Source organism: Aythya marila (assembly GCF_965140915.1).
Source record: "Aythya marila genome assembly, chromosome: 3".
In the NCBI taxonomy this organism is placed as follows: domain Eukaryota; kingdom Metazoa; phylum Chordata; class Aves; order Anseriformes; family Anatidae; genus Aythya; species Aythya marila.
In genome coordinates this window covers 42,413,970-42,431,397 of record NC_139044.1, presented here as the reverse complement: position 1 = coordinate 42,431,397, position 17,428 = coordinate 42,413,970, and the positions used below count along the sequence as shown (strand labels likewise).

Sequence of the window (17,428 nt, the reverse complement as noted above, 5' to 3'; positions counted from 1 at the left end):
TCCATCACTGCCCTGCATTCACACACAATGACCATACAGACAGGCAGGCACTCGCATTCCTACCCAATTCCTATTTATAACATTATACACGAACAAAAATACTCTTGAGTAATTTCAAGTTAAATACCAAAGAACAAGAAAGTCTTCAAGTGCAAGCAGCTGTTACGTGCATGAAAGCATTGCTCTATTTTTGACAGATGCTGTTCTGGAACAGCGAGTGAATTAGCTTTCAACCTGACGCTTATGACTGCAGCTTACCAACCAGCTCTGGCACAAGCCTGCACTGAAAATGTGCTTGATCAGCCATGGCTAACCAGTAATCTCTGGAAACAGTTTACAAGGACTTAAAGAGCACCAACTGACTTTTGAAAAAGGCCACATAGATCAGCGCTGGTATTTCTTACACCCTTCAGAAGGAAGAAGTCACGAGTTTGAAAGACAAAAAGGATATCATAAATAATGCTTACTGCATTTAGTAGTGGCTGGGAAGTCAAACAACCCCACTGCTCTGTTCACTAAAAATACTGCTTTCATTCTCTGATTTCATTAATGCAGTGTGAAAAAACATGCCAGTGGTTAAAAAAATTAGATTAATAAATTCAAAATAAACTTATAAAAAAAAAAAACAACAGGCAAAAAACACACCAAAAAATCACTTTCACAGTCCTTAGATTGTCTGCAGTCACTCCCTTACTGTACAAGAACAAAATACAGTGGTACAAGAGAAAGGCACCCCCCCAGCATCCCACTGAAGAACTAACTAACCAACCCACTCCGACAATCCAAAAACCAGTTTTGAAACAAAAAATAAAACTTGATTTGTAATAGAGCTCTTCAAGTAGCTTAAGGGAAAAGAAATGATCTAGTTTCTGGGTGAGCAAGAAGCCGATTGCTCTGTACAGCTTACCTGTTTGCCTTTATCAAACAAGTTCCTTTCTAGTGCTGCAGAAAAGCCTTCCTCTCAGCTGTAAGGTTAACTGTAGCTTCATCGGCAGATACAAGTACGTACATATATACATGCTGACACTCAGTAGAGGGCAACAAGTAGCAAATTCCAGCAGCAACTAGGCTGATTAAACCAAAAGCTGTCAGAGATTAACTGCAAAACACCGCAGTTTAATCACAAGCCTCACGATTGCAGGTAACCACCATGAAAGAGAATAATATGCTGTTGATTTATTTGCAGGAAACAGCTGGCGAACTATTCAGAAATTAAGCGTGAGCTGGAAAATGGAAAAACATCTCCCAGACACGCAGTCAAGGTCACAGACGCAACTGACCAAGCAGTTTGAGGAGAGCTGCACTCGGCCGGCCCCGCGGCTTGGCAGGACACGGCTTTCAAAGAATTCCAGCCCCGGAGGCCGCTGGCAAGGGAAGGCAGCTCTTCCTCTCGAGCTGCAGAGCTGAGATGGAGAGCAGCCCGCTTGATTTTGGGGTGGAACTGCACCGAGCTCCTTGTGGCTAGGACGGGCAGCAAGGCACATCAAAGTAGCAGCGCTGTCAGAAAACAGTGATGCCGCTGAGAGGAACAAAGGCTGTGCATGGAAAGCACCGATGTGCCCAAACCTCAAGGCTACAGGTGCTCTGAAACAGCAACAACTCGAAATCGAACTGCAGCTGCACAGCCCCAGGCAGCTGCTGATGGAAGCAGGGTGCTCACAGCACAGGGGATGCCAGCCCAGCTCCGTCCCGAAACAGGGAAACCAGGACCTTCCTCGGTGCTAATAAAACTCCAGGATAAAGGAGAGGGGCAAACGCTGAGCACAAGGAGCATAGCTAGCAGGTTGGCTGGCTTGGAAGCTTTGTGTGTGTGTGTTTGTGTGTGGGAGAGATGGGGGGGATCACGTGGAGAAAATACGTTTCCTTCTGCAGGTTCCATGGGGTAGGCCAGCAGAGCTGCTGCATAAAACTGTCACAAGGAAGATGCTGGAGGACAGAACAACACGTCTCTGCTGGCAAAAACAGCCTCACGCTGAGCACGGGAGAACAAAGAGAAGAAAGCTTAAGAAAGAAAAAAAAATACATAGCAAGCAAAGATCTCTTAACTGTTATTCAAATCTTCACAAACAAATTTTGGGATAATCAGTCCCTAAGTGTTAAACTAAGGCTGTAGTTTGGCAAATCCTTTAAGCTGGCATAAATTTGCATTGCCGCTGAAAGAAAGTCTCACCATCTGCCAGTCCCCCATGCCAGCACAAACATCCGAGCTCTGAACCAGGAGCACTTCTTTTGCCAGTTCACTTTTTCAGATGGATCGGTTCCCCAAACCAGTTCACAGGCTGGCCATGTAAATACTTGTACTGGCAAAGAAGCGGGACTACTTCTCCGGCAGCACCAGCCTGAATTATTCCCTGGGCTACAGCCTAAATCATGTCGATCCCGAAACGCTGAGAGGAGTCCCAGGTAGCACTCCCCACCCTCAGACACATTGTATTTGTGCCACGCTTCACAGTTACAATCACCAAAGTGAAGTATGGGAACTTCCCAGAGCCTCAGAAATGCCCATCTTTTAATTTTCACCAGCCATAAACAAGCATCTTTTCTGGATACTCTGCTCCTCAGTCAGAACACCATTTGTGTTTAGAAATAACAGGCTGCTGCTGATCATTTGCTCACGTTGGGCCCCAGAACACTGGTACATGACTGGAAAACGAAACTGGACTCAGCTCAGAGCTCTACCCCAGCAGGAATGTAAGATCTGTGGGCTGCCCTGAGTATCCGTGAGTCACCACACAATCCTTTGCTGAAGAGCACATGCGTCTAGAAGAAAATGCCACTGCCAACAAAAACACCGTCAGGAAAAATCCTTAAGCGTAACTATCTGTAAAACTCTATCTGGTTCGAGCAATTCAAGCAAATACTGAGAGATGAGACTGAGAGCTAGCTGCTCTTTCCTGCAACTCAGGGACAAACTCTAGCCAAGGCAAGCATGCACGATGAACCAGTTAGATCAGCAAGTTGTAGTGCTCCTGCACTGAATTTATTTCTGGGTACGGAGCGATCTCTACAACTGGGCATGCCATAGGCAAACAGAGGGGAAGGGAAGCTCCTCTGCTCCACAGCTGCTCCTCAGCCTGAATCCCAGCTGAAGCTCTAGGCTTCCCCAGGGCTCACACAAGCAGCATCCGAGCCCCGTGCCCATCTCTGCCCTTACTCCACGCTGTCAGCACTTTTTGGTACCAGCATGGTTGCAGAGCCCTCAATCTCCACTTCTTTGCCTGTCACCTTACTACTGCACAGATACTCACTGGGATATTCTGCAGAACAAGATCTAGTGGAAAGAACATCCAGAAGTCCTGCTCAGGTTTCCTGTACACTGTTTTAAACAGCATCTGCAGAACTCAGAGCTGTGCCTCCTGGTGCCTATTCAGTGCTTCATCAGCTGCTGGCAGCTTCAGCTGTACCAGCTCATTACCTCTTCCTGGTTAAATTTCTACATCCTTGGCAACATTAAGCCAGCATGTCTGTAGGAAAGCTGCTACACAAGTGTCCAGAGCAGAGAACCTCTTCTCTATGGTTTCTAGAAAAGCTGACTGCTGGATGTGAGAAATCCGCACGCTGTTAGAGGATTATTTTCTAAAGGAGCATTACTAACTCTGAAAGAAGCTAATTTAACAGGACACAGTCAGATCAGTCCAAATCCACAGCACTCCGGGTCTTCAGAAAACTCCAGGACACGCTAGTATGCGGCATCACATTGAAAATTTATTAGTACCCAGGAAATCACACGCAGCAGTTAAGGTAGTTATAACCAGGTCAGTTTATTTTGAGATCAGAGGAGAGGAGAGAATAAGAGAGAAGCAGTTGGGTAATTCAACCATTTCAAGAAAAAGCACGGGTGCAGGTTTGCACCACATGCAGCCTGTAGAGCAAATTTTTAAGCCACCGGTGGCTGAGAAGCAGTGGGTGCCACTGGCCTACGGGTAGAGACAGGAGAGCATTAAAATCGAGCCCTCTGAGTTGCAGCTCTTCTGCTGGGTTACAAAGGGGTGGGAATGACACAAAGCCTCCAGGAATGTAACAGAGACTGTCAAACCATCTGTGTGCTCTCTTCTCAATAAAAGGCACGGGGTAGGGTTAGGAGACGGGGTAGGGTTAGGAGACGTGGTGTTGGGAGGAGCTGAAGCACGAACAGTAGATGGATCAGATGCCTGCTTATACGGTGATTATTGGGTCCCTGTCTGTGGGTACGATCTCCCTATATTACTGCAGCACCAGTAAAGGAAGCAAGCTTCTGATTTATAAAAGGCTTGAAGTTTTAGATAATAAGCAGAGTTCACACGAGAGAAGACAGACACGTAACAAAAAACAACAACAACAAAAAAAAACACATAAAATAATGAAGCTTCCTCCCTCCTCAGCCTCTGCTTGGGACGGAGGAAAAACCTTCTCACCTGGGAGAGATTCAGGAGTAGTTCACTCCCTGACTCTGGTGAGCAGGTTTCTATCTCCAGTGGCTATCTAGGACAGGACAGGCAGGAAACAGAACTATGTGCACGTACGAGTGCGATAACTGATAAGAGAAAGGAAAGAGAGAGTTAACATTTTGGGAGAAGATGGAAGAAGTAAAACCAGTAATAACAGGAAGTGGGAGAAAGACAGTGCAGCTCATGTATGCTGCTCCGTGCCATGTGCTGCTAGGGGAAAAAAAAAGCCGCACAATCTGGAAAGAAAGAGAACAGCAGAACAAAAGCAAGGAATGTAGTAAATCAGGCCTCCTGAGATGAGCAAATAGTTAGCCATTGTGTTATATCTGCGACTGCACTGTATACTCATGCCAAAAGTAGTTCATACCTATTGCTATGCAGATACCTTTCAGCCTGGAGAGTAATCTGCTGATGGTCTGGTCTAGGCTGAGCCACATCCCTTGAAGCAGACCAATTTCGGGTAGCCCACTTAGTCCAGAGAAAATCCCTAACAAGATGTTTGCAAATGTATAATTTCAGATTTCTCACACTTAACCTTTCTTGGTGTCCTCTACCTTAAGGACTAGCACTGGAGAACGTGGATCAGTTTAAAATAAAATAAACGTCATTGAAACAAGTAGCTTTTCCCCCCACAGACGGTTTTACAGGCTGAGAGTGGAGGGTGTGGACTAAGAGCCGCTTCTTTTCCCCTTTCATATACAACATACCTAGAATCAGTATAAGCAATGGCAAGTTCAAGGCCCTAACGCTCACAGGTACAGAAGCCGAGCCTTAGCTAAAGGTGCAATTATAACCTACATATCATCTCTTGCACTTTATCCACAGCTATTTTCCCCCACAGTCAAAAACAACCCATGATCAACAGCGTCATTAAAACCTTCGGCCAACAATCCATCCATTCCTGTGAAAGTGCCCAGCTGCCAGCTGAAGCTCGGAGAACAGAACTCTTCACAGGTTTATTTAGTTAACAGAAATGCTTTTGAATGCTCAGTCCAGAAAGAGGCTAGGAATTTCAGCGCACTGTGGCGTGGATGTATTTCTGATTCATTCCCTCTGATAGGGTATGCTTGTTCACAGAGCTCGAACTAGGTCTGGTAAAGGCTGAAGATTCACTCTTGTGACTCCTAGGACATAATGCCAACCCTTGCACAACACCCAAAAACAAAGCTAGTTTTCCAAGACACTGCAGTGAACACAAAAAAAGTATTTTAAAAAGCAGGCTGCAAGCGTGTTTTGTTTTTGCTTGTTTTACATACAAAAGTCTAATAAAATAATTACAAAAAAAAAAGTTACACTTAAAAAAAAATGCATGTCCCCAACTGCACGAGGCACCCAACCACAGAGGGCTTGCACCATGCCGCCCCCAAACCCCTACTGCCCTAACTCCAGCCTTTGGAGACAGCAGGGGGGCCCCAGGGGCTAGATTTCTGCTGGTTTGGGTGCTCGTGAATTACCAGTCTCACCAGTGACACTGCCAACTGGCTTATTTAGTGCCCTCAGTGAAACAGTACGCTAAGTTCTCCACGCACCAGCTCAGTGAACCACAGGGTTATTGCAATATTTACGTGCAGGAGCAGTAAATTATTGGGTAGAGCTTAGTCAGTGCGTGCTACGTTTCTGTCCATTTTGGTCCTATCACTTGAAGTAACACCAGTAAGAATAAAGATTACACATGGACCACTCATTTTTAAAAAAAAATGTTGCTGTGAGCGGCAAAATCCCACATATTCATAAAAATTTAGAAATGGGCTGTCTTTGGCTAAATGAACCGAGCAGCTCACCACGCAAAGCGCACCAACGGAAAAGGTCCAGAGTAACCTGTTGTGGCTATTACAGCATCTCCACGGTGTACTCCTCTGTACTGCCAAGAATAACACCCATGTACACTGCAGCTCCTGCAGGAACGCAATCAAACCCAGATCCAGAAAAAGCAGGAGTGAGGTGAGAAGCAAAGACAAAAAATTGACTTCATGTAACCCACAGGTGTCTCCACTTTCACTCCGCTTCCTCCAGCCCCCTACAGAGGGCCAGGAGCTCTGAAGGGACACGTGGAAGAAGTTTGGGCTGACAGACTGCTGCCCCCTGCCACAGCCCTTGGCCTAAACGTGCAGTGACAGCAAGGGCAGAGGGAAGGCACAGCAGAAGGAGAGAAGGTGAAGGCCACCACATTGCTGCTGTCCTTGCGGACTTGATGAACCAACGCTGACAAACCCAGCAGCATGCTACAAGCTCTGGCTTTGCTGGGAGAAGATCAAGGGAACACGAGAAGACAAAGTGAAGCATTTCTGTACCGCTGAGCAAAGGACTGCACCTGTTCTGATCCCTGAAATACACGGGAATTTCAGCAGTGTCCGAAAGCCAAGCAGTGCTAAACAACCTTCATCACTTTACTGTCACTCCAGAAAAACGTAGAGCTGTCTGTACGGAGGGATTCATCCCCGTCCACAGACATTCTTTGACAATTAGCAAAAGCATCAGTCACCACTGAGAAAGGCAAGATGCAGCAGCTCAGGAATCACACGCGTGATCCGGCATTACAATGCCAAAAGCCCTTTTGTAAAGCCCTGGCACGTATCATTTACAGAAGCATACCGCTGCAGATGGAAACAGAAGCTGTATTCCTCTTTCCTGCACAAAACTGAAACCCAGTAAAGCCACAGATATTTTTAGAGCGCAAGTTTCAAGCGCTGGGGCCTTAAAGAGATTTAGAGCCGTCTGCAAGATAAATTGGCTTAAAAAAAATCCAAGCTAACGGGGGTGTGGGGGGGAAATCCAGACCACGTCCCTGCTGAGAGCTTTAGCACAGTACCGGTTCAACCAGAGGTACACAAAGCCCTCATTTCAAAAAGGAAAAAAAAAAAAAAAAAAAAAAGCACAAGAAAGAGGAAATTCCCACCCACTTTCTGTATCGGAGGAGCTGGGATTTAGCGCACCCGGCACAAACCCGGGGCTGTTCCTTCTCTCCTCCCTGCCAGGCTCCCCAGCAGCTGAGGTCCTGCAGCTGCAGCAACAACAGCCTGTCTGTGGCTGGCCCCGGCGCTGGGACGCTGCTGGGCAGCTCACTGCCTCCCTTATGCTGCACCGGGGGCAGCAGCAAAGCGTGCAGGGCTTCCTTCTCCCCCCCCCCCCCCTCCTCCTTTCCCCGTCCCCTTTTTTAAAAAGTGAAAAGCTCCTGATGAATATTCATCGCCCGGCCTTTCTACCCGGGGTGTGAATTTCATTTTCAAGGGCTCGGGGAGAATTGCAAATCAGCCCGGCACAATGGGCGAGCTTGACTGGCTTTCTCCGGCCTCAAGACACGGCGACAGAGAGGAAAAAAAAAATTGATTTGGGCAGGGAAAAATAAATAAATAAATAAATGAAATGACATGAAAAGCGTGCGAAGATCTTGGGAACAGCCAGCACGGCTCCAGCGCCGGCTGGGCCGCGTTTTCGGGACTCTGTGGGTTTGCTACTTTGGGGTTTGTGTCATTTGCGTTGTCTTCCTAACCCCAAATTTCAGGGGGAGGCCCCCTGCCCCCCGCGCCCCACTCACTTTCGTCCTGCCGTTGATGTGGTAGTTGCCCAGCTTGCCGTTGCAGTGGCGGATCAGATCGTCCATGCTGTTCATCAGCAGGCGGATGGTCTGGCAGCCCGGCTCCTTGCCCTCCACCCAGGTGATCTTGTCGCCGCGGATGTCCTTGGACGAGTCGCTCTTCTGGCTCACCAGCTGCCCGTCGGTGAAGCGGCCGGTGTGGTGCAGCGCCCGCACCTCCTGGGCCACCAGCCCGCCCAGCTCCTTGCCCAGGAAGTCGTCCACCACGCAGATGCCGTGCTTGTTCATGCAGGGCACGATGTACTCCAGCGCCAGCCGCTGCGGCACCAGCGACTTGGTCTGCCCGTTGGGGCGCAGCGCGGCCCCGCCGGGCCCCGCCTGCCCGCCGCCCGGGCACAGGTTCGACTTGTCCCGGTACAGCAGCACCGCCTCCCCGCACGGCACCACCGACGCCGCCTCCGCCTCCCCCCCGCCGGCAGCGGCAGCGGCAGCGCCGGCCCCGGCGACGTGGTTGTGGCTGAGCGGGGCGGCCTCGCCGGGAGCCTCGCTGCTGGGGGCCGCCGCCGCCGCCGCTGCCCCCCCCGGCCGGCCGCCGCCCCCCGCGCCGTGAGCCCGCTGCGGCGGGGGGAGCCCCGCGCGGGGCTCGGCGGCGCCCCCTGCTGCTGCTGCTGCCGCTGCTGCTGCTGCTGCTGCTGCCGCCGCCGTGCCCCCGCCGCGGCAGATGAGCTTGTGCTTCTTCCAGTCCTGGCGCTGGTGCTCCTTGCTGCAGTAGAAGGAGCTGCGGCAGCGCCCGCAGCGCAGCAGGTTCTCCATCTTCCCGCACAGCTCGCAGTACTGCCGGTCCCTCTCGCTGCTGCTGCTGCTGCTGCTGCTGCTCCCGCTGCTGCTCTCGCCGCCGCCGCCGCCACCGCCACCACCGCCGCCGCCCTGTCCGGCCCCGCCGCCGCTGTCATTCGCCATGGCGCTGCGCTGCGCTGCTCGGGGTTATGTAAGGAGGCGGGCGGCCGCGGCGCTAAGGCGGGCCCCCGGCCGGCCGCGCGGGGAGGCAGCGCTCACTGCATCATGGCCGCCCGGCGCCGCCGCGGCCCCCGCCGGCCCGCGGCCTCCTTCGGGGCGGCCGAGGCGCGGGGCTGCCGCGGGGGCCCCCCCCGGCGCCTGCCTCCTCCTCCTCCTCCTCCCTCCCGTGCGGCGCGATCGCCGCTAGCGCCGCCTCATCGCCGGCCGGGCGGGTGGCGCGGTGCGGGGCGGGGGGCGCCGCTCGCTGCCCGCCGGCTGCCGCCTCCTCCTCCTCCTCCTCCTCCTCCTCCTTCTCCTCCCTCCTCCTCCTTCTCCTCCGGCCGCCCGGCGCTGTGTCGGGGCGAGGAGGAGGCGCCACACTCGCAGCCCGCTCCGCACGTACGCCACTTCCAGCCCCACAGCGCCGCCGGCGCGTCAGGCGGGCGGGGCCGCGGCGGGCGGAGCCGGGCAGGGCGGTGGAGGCCGCGCTGAGGGGAGCCCGGCGCTGAGGAGGGGTGATGTAGGGCGGGAGGGGGTTGTCGCGCCTCTCCGCCCCAAAGTGTCCCCGCCTGGTGCCCGCCACGACGCCTCCTGGGCGGCTGGGGTGGCCGTGGTGCCCCTCAGAGGCAGCTGGTGAGCAGCCCAGAAGCGCCCCTTCCATGGGTTTGGCTGGGCTGCGGCTGCTGAGGGAGAGGCGGCAGCTCCCAGGTGGTGCACACCGCCTTTCTGGTCAGAAATCCATCCTAAAATCCAAAAAGAGTCAAAGAAATGAGCCGATATCTAGATTCGGAGGGAGAAAGGTGAGATGAGCCCTCTGGTTGGTAACCCAAGATGAGTGGCTTGGGCTTTCTACCTCTACGTTGCCACAGGCTTTCACATGATTTTGGCCAATTCAGTTTTCCTTCACCTCTCAAACAGAAATACCAACACTTTCCCTCCTCACAGGCTGTCGTGAGGCCTAAGACTGTAATATAGTCCCGTAAGATGGCTACATTCACGCTATCGATATGGCTCGTTCTCACCATCTCTCTATAGAGAACCAGGTTTAACATGAACTGACGTATCAGTAGGCCTTCGAGGGGCGTTGGACACTGCGTGTGCTACGTGAAGGATGTCAAAGCAGAAGCAAAGTGTGCCAAGGCTACAAATGCCTGTGGTACATACACAGAAAAAGGGAAGGAAAAACAGGGTGAATTATGAGGAAGGCAAAAGGAGGACTGAGAGGACAAGGTCGTGTCATGGCCATGAAATCTCCTGAATGCGATCAGCAAGTGCCAAGGCTGAATTGAAAATAAAGAAAAGCTGAGAGAACTGGAAAAGCTGGGAACTGAAAACAGAGTCACAGGTTAGTAATTTCTGTGTTCATGGCTCTTAAAGGGAGGAAAGTGTAATGGTAGAGGCAGAAGGAAGTGGTTTAAAAACACGTTTTAAGTCCAGAGCATAAAGGGGACAGATTTTTAATCTAGGCTTAATGGCAGTTGTTCACTGACTACAGCAATATGGGGTAGGTCAGAAATACGAGGCATTCCTCTAGCGTGCTTTAAGCTGAGATTAATACAGCTGAATTCTTTGGACGTAGAGCATCGTTAAACCAGGCTAAATGAGGAAAGAGTCAAGCCTGTTATTTTCAAAAACTTCAGAAATGCAAACAATGCCAGGGAGAAACTGAAGAGTTAAAGACCTTTTGTGTTTGTTGTGTACTCCTTTGGCAAACATCATGGAGATGAAAGTCACAGGCTCAGAGCCCGGTAGTCCAACCATGAAACAAATAAGAAAAGGACCAAGGTACGAATATGGTGTCTGGCTAAAACCAAATGATGGTTATTAATTCATGGGCAAATTTGACTTAAAAACTCCTTTGTTCTTTCCCTCTTTCCCACATGTCTTTTGGGATGCAATTAAAGGTCTTGGTCTTAATTTTTACGGTTACTAATGTGCTGAACTACTTCAGGCTGTCTTGATGTACTACTGTGTTCCCAGCGTGGTCAACAGAAAAAAACAAAACAAGATCAACAAAATCCATTTTCAAATACACAAAACATTTGCCATATTTTATGGTTATAGCACCTCACCAGGGGCACAAAACAATTCCATGGAGGTTGTGCTCCAGTGACAAAACTGAAGAAAAGAGCGGTGGTAGGGAAATTCTGAAAACAATGACTATTTATATCACAATTGTGTCTACAACGTGCTAGAAATGTTTTCCAAGCATATAAAGACTCTATTCATTGCCAGAGAGCTTGTTCCTTAAAAGACAGCATAAGGGCAGAGCATGACAGAAAGGAACATACAGTATACAAAGCAAAATGACCAACACGATGGTTGCCAAAACAGAGGGGGAGGGTACTGCCTCCTCTCTTTCCTGTGAGTTGCTCTCCACTGGCTCCGTAGCTTGGCGTTTCCAAGAGAGTTAATTTCTTGTGTGTGCCAGTGGGTGCTGGAAAAGAGCTTGAAGGGTGACTGGACGGTGATGAGACACGATCGATTTGCAGAGAATGCAGATAAAAAGTCTCTAACGTTGTACCAGTCATGAGGAGGAGGATGTGGGATAAACTTAATGCAAGGTCAGAGTTGTTTTTTTTTTTTTTTTTATCACCACTTAGATACAGATCTGATGTGTTTATTAGAAATGCCTAAAAAAAATAGGCTGGTCAATGAATAACTTTCCTGTTTTCGTTAAGTGGTAATAATAGGTGCATTTATCTATCCTTACATGTGCTTTATATAGTTGGAGTACTGCAGTGGTAAGGCTGTACAAGCAACCAAAAAGAATCTTTGAAGCCCAGGGGAAGGGGGGAATGCAAAACAGCAAGATTACAGGCGTTGGATTCACAGAACAAAAGCAGCTTAGAAATAAAGTAAAATACATCCCATTTTCAGATAGTTTTGCTGTGACGGTGTCACAGTTCGTATTTAGGACTGGTGGACCTATAGCATTTGCTCTTTCCCCCCCAGACCACTCCACTGTGTTCTTCAGCCTGGCTGCCCTTATTCCACGTAAGCCATTATTCATTGATCTCGGCAGTGGCATTTTTCAAGCTAGCTTTCATACTAGCAAATGAACTGTAACAGGTTTGCAGCTTTTCCAAATAAAACCAGAGAACTGTTTGTCTCAGTTGGATTCTCCGCTAAGCTCGCTTCCTTTCTAATCAGGACACGCTGTACAAAGAACATCCACGAGGCCATGCAGGTGCTCCTCTGCTGAACGCACGCTCTTTTTCCGAGGCACTCAAAGGGTTAGCGTGGTTTATTCACCTCTCAAACATCGCTCCCGTTTCTGCAGAGCCGGGAAGGGTTCATCCAGTCGTGCTGATGCGGAGCACATAGGGTGCTGCCTGGCTCTGACCCCTGCAGAAGAGCACACCTGGTTTCCTTCTGTGACAGCTGGGACACGTCAAGGCGCTCTGTGGCCAGCCCAGGCTCTGATACACTGAGGGCTCGATGCTCTGCTCTTGCAGGTACTGTCCCCTACATGCGGAGTACCAGGTGCTCCTGCGCTGTCCTGCACCGTACACACACTGCTCAGCACCGTGTAAGGTGGCACACGGCCCCTAGGACAACACAAGGTCAGGCTCACAGCCCTGGGATTAATCCTCAGTACTGTGGGCCACGTTGCACCCTGCCTTTTGCTTGTTGACACCATCGCAGAGTCTCCCTCAATTTTTTTTTTTTTTTTGGCTGAAATTAATGAAATAATTTGGTTGTTTATCACTGAATATCATAATGTTGTAATGTTGAAAGGAAAAAAAAAAACACCTTTCATTACAATCTGAGATTATAAGGGTTGGGCTAAATTATAAGGAGAAGTATTCTCAATTACTTTGTGTAAACTTGAATAGCTCAGTGTTTAATGCTGCGGGATTCCTCCAGGCTCTTCAACCGAAATTGTTTTTGCTGTCCCTGAATCTGTCTGAAATGATATGCATTTGCTTCTCTGGGAATGTAGCCTGTTTATTACACCAAAAATACAGTTGGGGTTGATCAAGAGAGATTTATGCAGATTAAGATGGTTGACTGCTTTAATAATTGTATTCATATTTAAAGAAAAGAGAGTTACAGTAGTGAGTTACAGTATAAGACGATGTTCTTTTCTCTCTTTTTTTTCTTCTGGAGATGCTGCTACGAGACATCTATTTCTGTAAAGCTACGGCAATGCAGCAGAGCTCAGGAAAAGCTCAAGACTGACTTATTCCAGTCTTGTCTTCATTGTAAAATTTGTACCATGAGAAGTTCAAAAGCTTTTTCCACATTGTTTGTGAGGTTTCTCCAGAGGGAGTATTTCTGGCTCTGGTTAGAAAAGAACTCCCTGTCTTGCTAAAGATTGACAATTATGTACATTTTTGGCCTCTAACTTAAGCAAGCCAGCAGGCCCTCGGGGTGCTTAAAGCCCTGTTATGGACAGAAAGTTACTTCTAAAGAACATTTTTTAAACGCTATTTGAAATCTAGGCTCTGATACAGCGATAAGCTGTTTTGAAAACAGAGCTCATGTAGGTCATATTTATCTTAACTGCTCCACAAGTTGTTCTCTATTTTGACACAGACACGTCTTCTAGCTCGGAACAAGGGGCTCGGAGGTAAAGAAAGTCTCTTCGGTGTTTCAGAGGGCCACAGCCATTACATGACCTTTTTACTGTGCGGCTGATCTGTGCTTCCTGGCCCCGTGTCATCATGGCTCAGCATCGTGACATGCTGAAAGATCATCACGGTGGAAACAATGCAGAGCAGCATTCGGATGGTGTGGCGGCCTGCCCTGCTTATTTTGTGTGTGTACCTGATTTATTGCACATCATATTTTCTCTTTCCTCCTCTTCCAGCTGCCAGGCACGTAGTTCTCTCTTCTGCCAGTGCTTTGCCTTGTACTTGGAAAAGGGAACAGGGACGCCCTGGGGTGTGGGCAAGAAGGGCAGTTGGCTTTGTGCACCTGGGGAGACCCAGGGAGCCTCAGCTCGTGGGTTACGATATATCCTGCCATTACAGTCTCCGTATTTTTCTCCAGATTGCCTAGAAACTATTATCCAGGACACAACAGAGGACCTCAAGAACTGTCCCTGGAGCCACAAAGATGTGTTTTATTAAAGGACTGGACATTTTATCTCTGGGTGGAGATGCAGTTTCTTTTCCCTTTCTCCAGCTGGCTAACACAATTTTTGATATCCTCAACGTCTTTTTCTTGTGAAGGCAGTTGTACTAGCGAGAGAGATTCCAAGAAAAAGCTTAGGACACTCGCTGCTCTGAAAGGAGAAACCTGCCTTGGCAATTTAAGAGAGGAAGGAAGAGACAATAGTGAGGGAGTTCTTGAACTGATAACACCGACTATTGAGGTGTTATTCCTCAACAGACTTTGGGTTCTGATTTTTTTTTTTTTTTTGATGAGGCAATTTAGTGAGAAGATCGGGGACAAGCTTCATTTTTGTTTGTTTTCTAAGTGAACAATGGTGTCCTCCCCCTTGTCTCAAACAATGGGAATATGATATAATAGTTGATGTTCTGTTAAAACTATCAGGCTTGCACATCTGTCCTGAAGAGCTCACCTTTGCCAGGGCTGCCTACATACGTGTTCACGTGCATGAGCATTGCGAGCCTGAACCCTGAAGAGTCCTCCCAATGTAGGTGAACTCAGCACAGCTCAGACTTTGTTCTCCTGCACTCCGTTTCCCCTTGTCCCAGGACTGCCTGGGGCCTCTCCGATGCATTGTCAGGATGTCCTATTGCTCTCCCACATCACCCTCCTCACTGTCCCCCCTGTCCCAAGGGCTTTCTGATGCCTTTTCTTGCTTTCCACCCTTTCCAAAGACACAGACTTGCCATTCCATTTGCTGTCAGTGCTCCTCCTGTGCCCTCCTGCAACATCGTCTTTAGTTTGGGCAAATTTAAGTCATGGTGTTGAGTAGCTGCCCACCGAAAGAGGCTGCTTCCAGCAGCATCTTCCTTCACCCTGCCTTACTTTAGCACCACGCTTGTCTAGCCCTTTGGTGAGTCAGTTCAAGAGAATAGTTTTCTGTTGGATTAACAAGTTGGATCGGCTTACCGTGCGGTTTGATGTGGTGCAAGAGAGGGTGTGGACCAGCAGGGCCAGGAGTCAGGGAGGGAAAAGCAGGACCACCCAAGTCAGAACAGTAAGCTGACTCAGCCGTGTCATGAAACTTCACCCTTATTTACTTCGTATTATATAACTTGACCCATTTCCACTCCGTCCCTAACAGAGGGAAGGCTTTCCAAGTGACCTGTTCAAACTGTATGGAGAGAATCAGCGGGCCCAAAGTGCAGGGTGTTGTGATATCCCAGGACATAGCAATGGCTGGCATCGGCCCATTCGTCTGTCTGAGGATGTGGGGAGAGGTGCCTTGTGCTTTTGGCTCTGTGAACAGCATGCCAAGGACTTTTACAGGTCGTTTTACAGGTTATCCTTCAGATTTTAGCAGGTGAGAGGTTCTGTCTGTTGATTAAAATAGTTCTTAAGATTTTAGAACTGAACAAATACGGTATTAAAAATTGTGATCCTGATAAATACTGAATATGTTGGTGCTTCGACATCTCCTTGTCTCCTGTGCTAACAAGCACAACCCTCTGTGCACATACTCCAAGTCCAATATCAAGGTAGGAAATTTCAACATGTTTTAAAGTACTTCCCGAGCAACTTAACTTATACCAAGGTAAAACAAGAGTACAGTGAATGTGTAGTAATTTAAATTCATATATTTCTATGAAAATTTGTTGCTCTCCCCCTGCACGATCTAAATTGACACTATTCATTTCATCTCTCTCAATGGGCATGGTGCTGATAGTGACTAGGAAAACATGACGTTGAAATTGTGTGCATTTATACAAAGTGCTACCTAAATAACAAGTCCCGGAACATTAAACTTAACAGGAGTTCCTGCAAACACACGGCTGAATATGAATTATTAACATCTTTGGTTTTCTCTTGGAGCAGCAGCGTGTGTTACAGAGCTGTAATTAGGGCTGGGGTGCGTCTGAGCCTTTCTATCACGCTGCATTGTTTTGTCACTGCCAGAAGTATTACCCCTGAACCTGTTCCTTGCTCACCCAGCTAGCTAATTAGTGACCTGGAGATAAGGTGGCATTTACTGGTAGTAGAAGAAATGGCCTTTTATTTTTATGCAGAAGCTAAAAACAGGTCAGCAAGCAATTTGCACATTCTTCATCCACCCACAGCGCAATGGAAGATGATAATGCTTATCTTTGCAAGGGGCAGGTTTCACTTTTTTCCTTACTGTTTTATCAGGCTTACGTTTTCTCCCTGGCATTATTCTTTCTTCTGGTTGTTGGGTTGGTTTATATTTTAAGTTTGTTTTGCTTTGTTTTTAATTTCAGGCTACGTCCAGTGCTAGGGCCTCGTTTAGGAGTTTTCATTAAATGGGATTCCTAGAAGGGTTCCTCTGATTACAGTTTCCTCGCTCTGGGATATAGATGGAGATTGGACTGGAGGGAACAGGCAGAGAATAGATAGCGACTGTCCTCACCTATTTACCAAATCGTAAGCATTGTCAAAATTTGGGTGGGAGGCAAAGCACCTCCCTGGTGCAAACAGAGCCTCCAATAAAAGCCACGTGCTGTGGGCAGGAGTAGTTAAGGGCTTTCATTTTCATTTTTTCTTTTAAACAAACAACAACTTATCAATGTGGGAGGCCAAACGTGGCCAGCTCATATACACACAAAGGCTTGTGTGTCTGTGGATATGCCTGCTCTGCACATCCAGCCTGCTCCTCACCTTATTTTAACTAGGGTGACCATTTCTCCCCTATTTTAAGCAATATTCCTCATTTCATATGTCACGAGTAAAAGAAACACTAAATCATATCTTTGTAGAGCAACATTTTGCACTGCGGTTTTTTTTTTATTGAACTTTATATTTGATTTAAAAATATCAGCCTCAAGAGACTGAATCTTTTTCAGAAAAAGCTACAGCAGGAAGCTAAAAATTCTCGCTCTATATTATCTTAAGACAGCACTGAATCACAGAGCTAAAATAAAAATTAATTGCAAATGTGGGGTCGTGTTAGAGGGTACGATTTTGCATTTGTGATCCAGATATGGAAGAGGCATGTAAGGAAGAAAACGTCTTTGAAGGTTCATAAATGCCAATGCGTAACACCGAATGCTTGCCTCATGCACTGAATATTTCACTGCAGAGGTCTAGCGAATGCTCCTTGCAGGGCAGAGCTGTGAAGCAAGGTAGCAAACTAGTTTCCCTTGGTCAGCCTTCAGCACAGCCAGACGGGAGCCCTTCCAGAACGCTCTCTGGAAACACTCATCTAGCCTCATCAGCGGTCTATAAATAGAGGAGGTCTTCATCCCCAAGGAGGTTTTGCAACGCCGTGCCGAGGCTCAGCGCTGCGCTCCCATGGAGGCAGCAGACGGGGTGTTACAGAGCCATGCGGTGGAACCGGCGCCGGGAGCAGGCCCTCTTCGTGTCAAAGATGAGGTCTGCTGGCAGGTGGGGAGGA

At 48.5% G+C, this 17,428-nt stretch overlaps 1 protein-coding gene across 1 annotated transcript in view; it reads right to left on the bottom strand.

The window, feature by feature from the left end:
- EGLN1 (egl-9 family hypoxia inducible factor 1) overlaps window positions 1-9,279 on the bottom strand; it is a 34,145-nt gene extending 24,866 nt beyond the window's left edge. The window contains exon 1 of the mRNA XM_082757626.1: window positions 7,963-9,279. Coding sequence (XP_082613752.1) covers window positions 7,963-8,922 — 960 coding nt within the window. The 5' untranslated portion in view covers window positions 8,923-9,279. The remainder of the gene's footprint in view (window positions 1-7,962) is intronic.
- Between the last annotated feature and the right edge of the window lie 8,149 nt (window positions 9,280-17,428).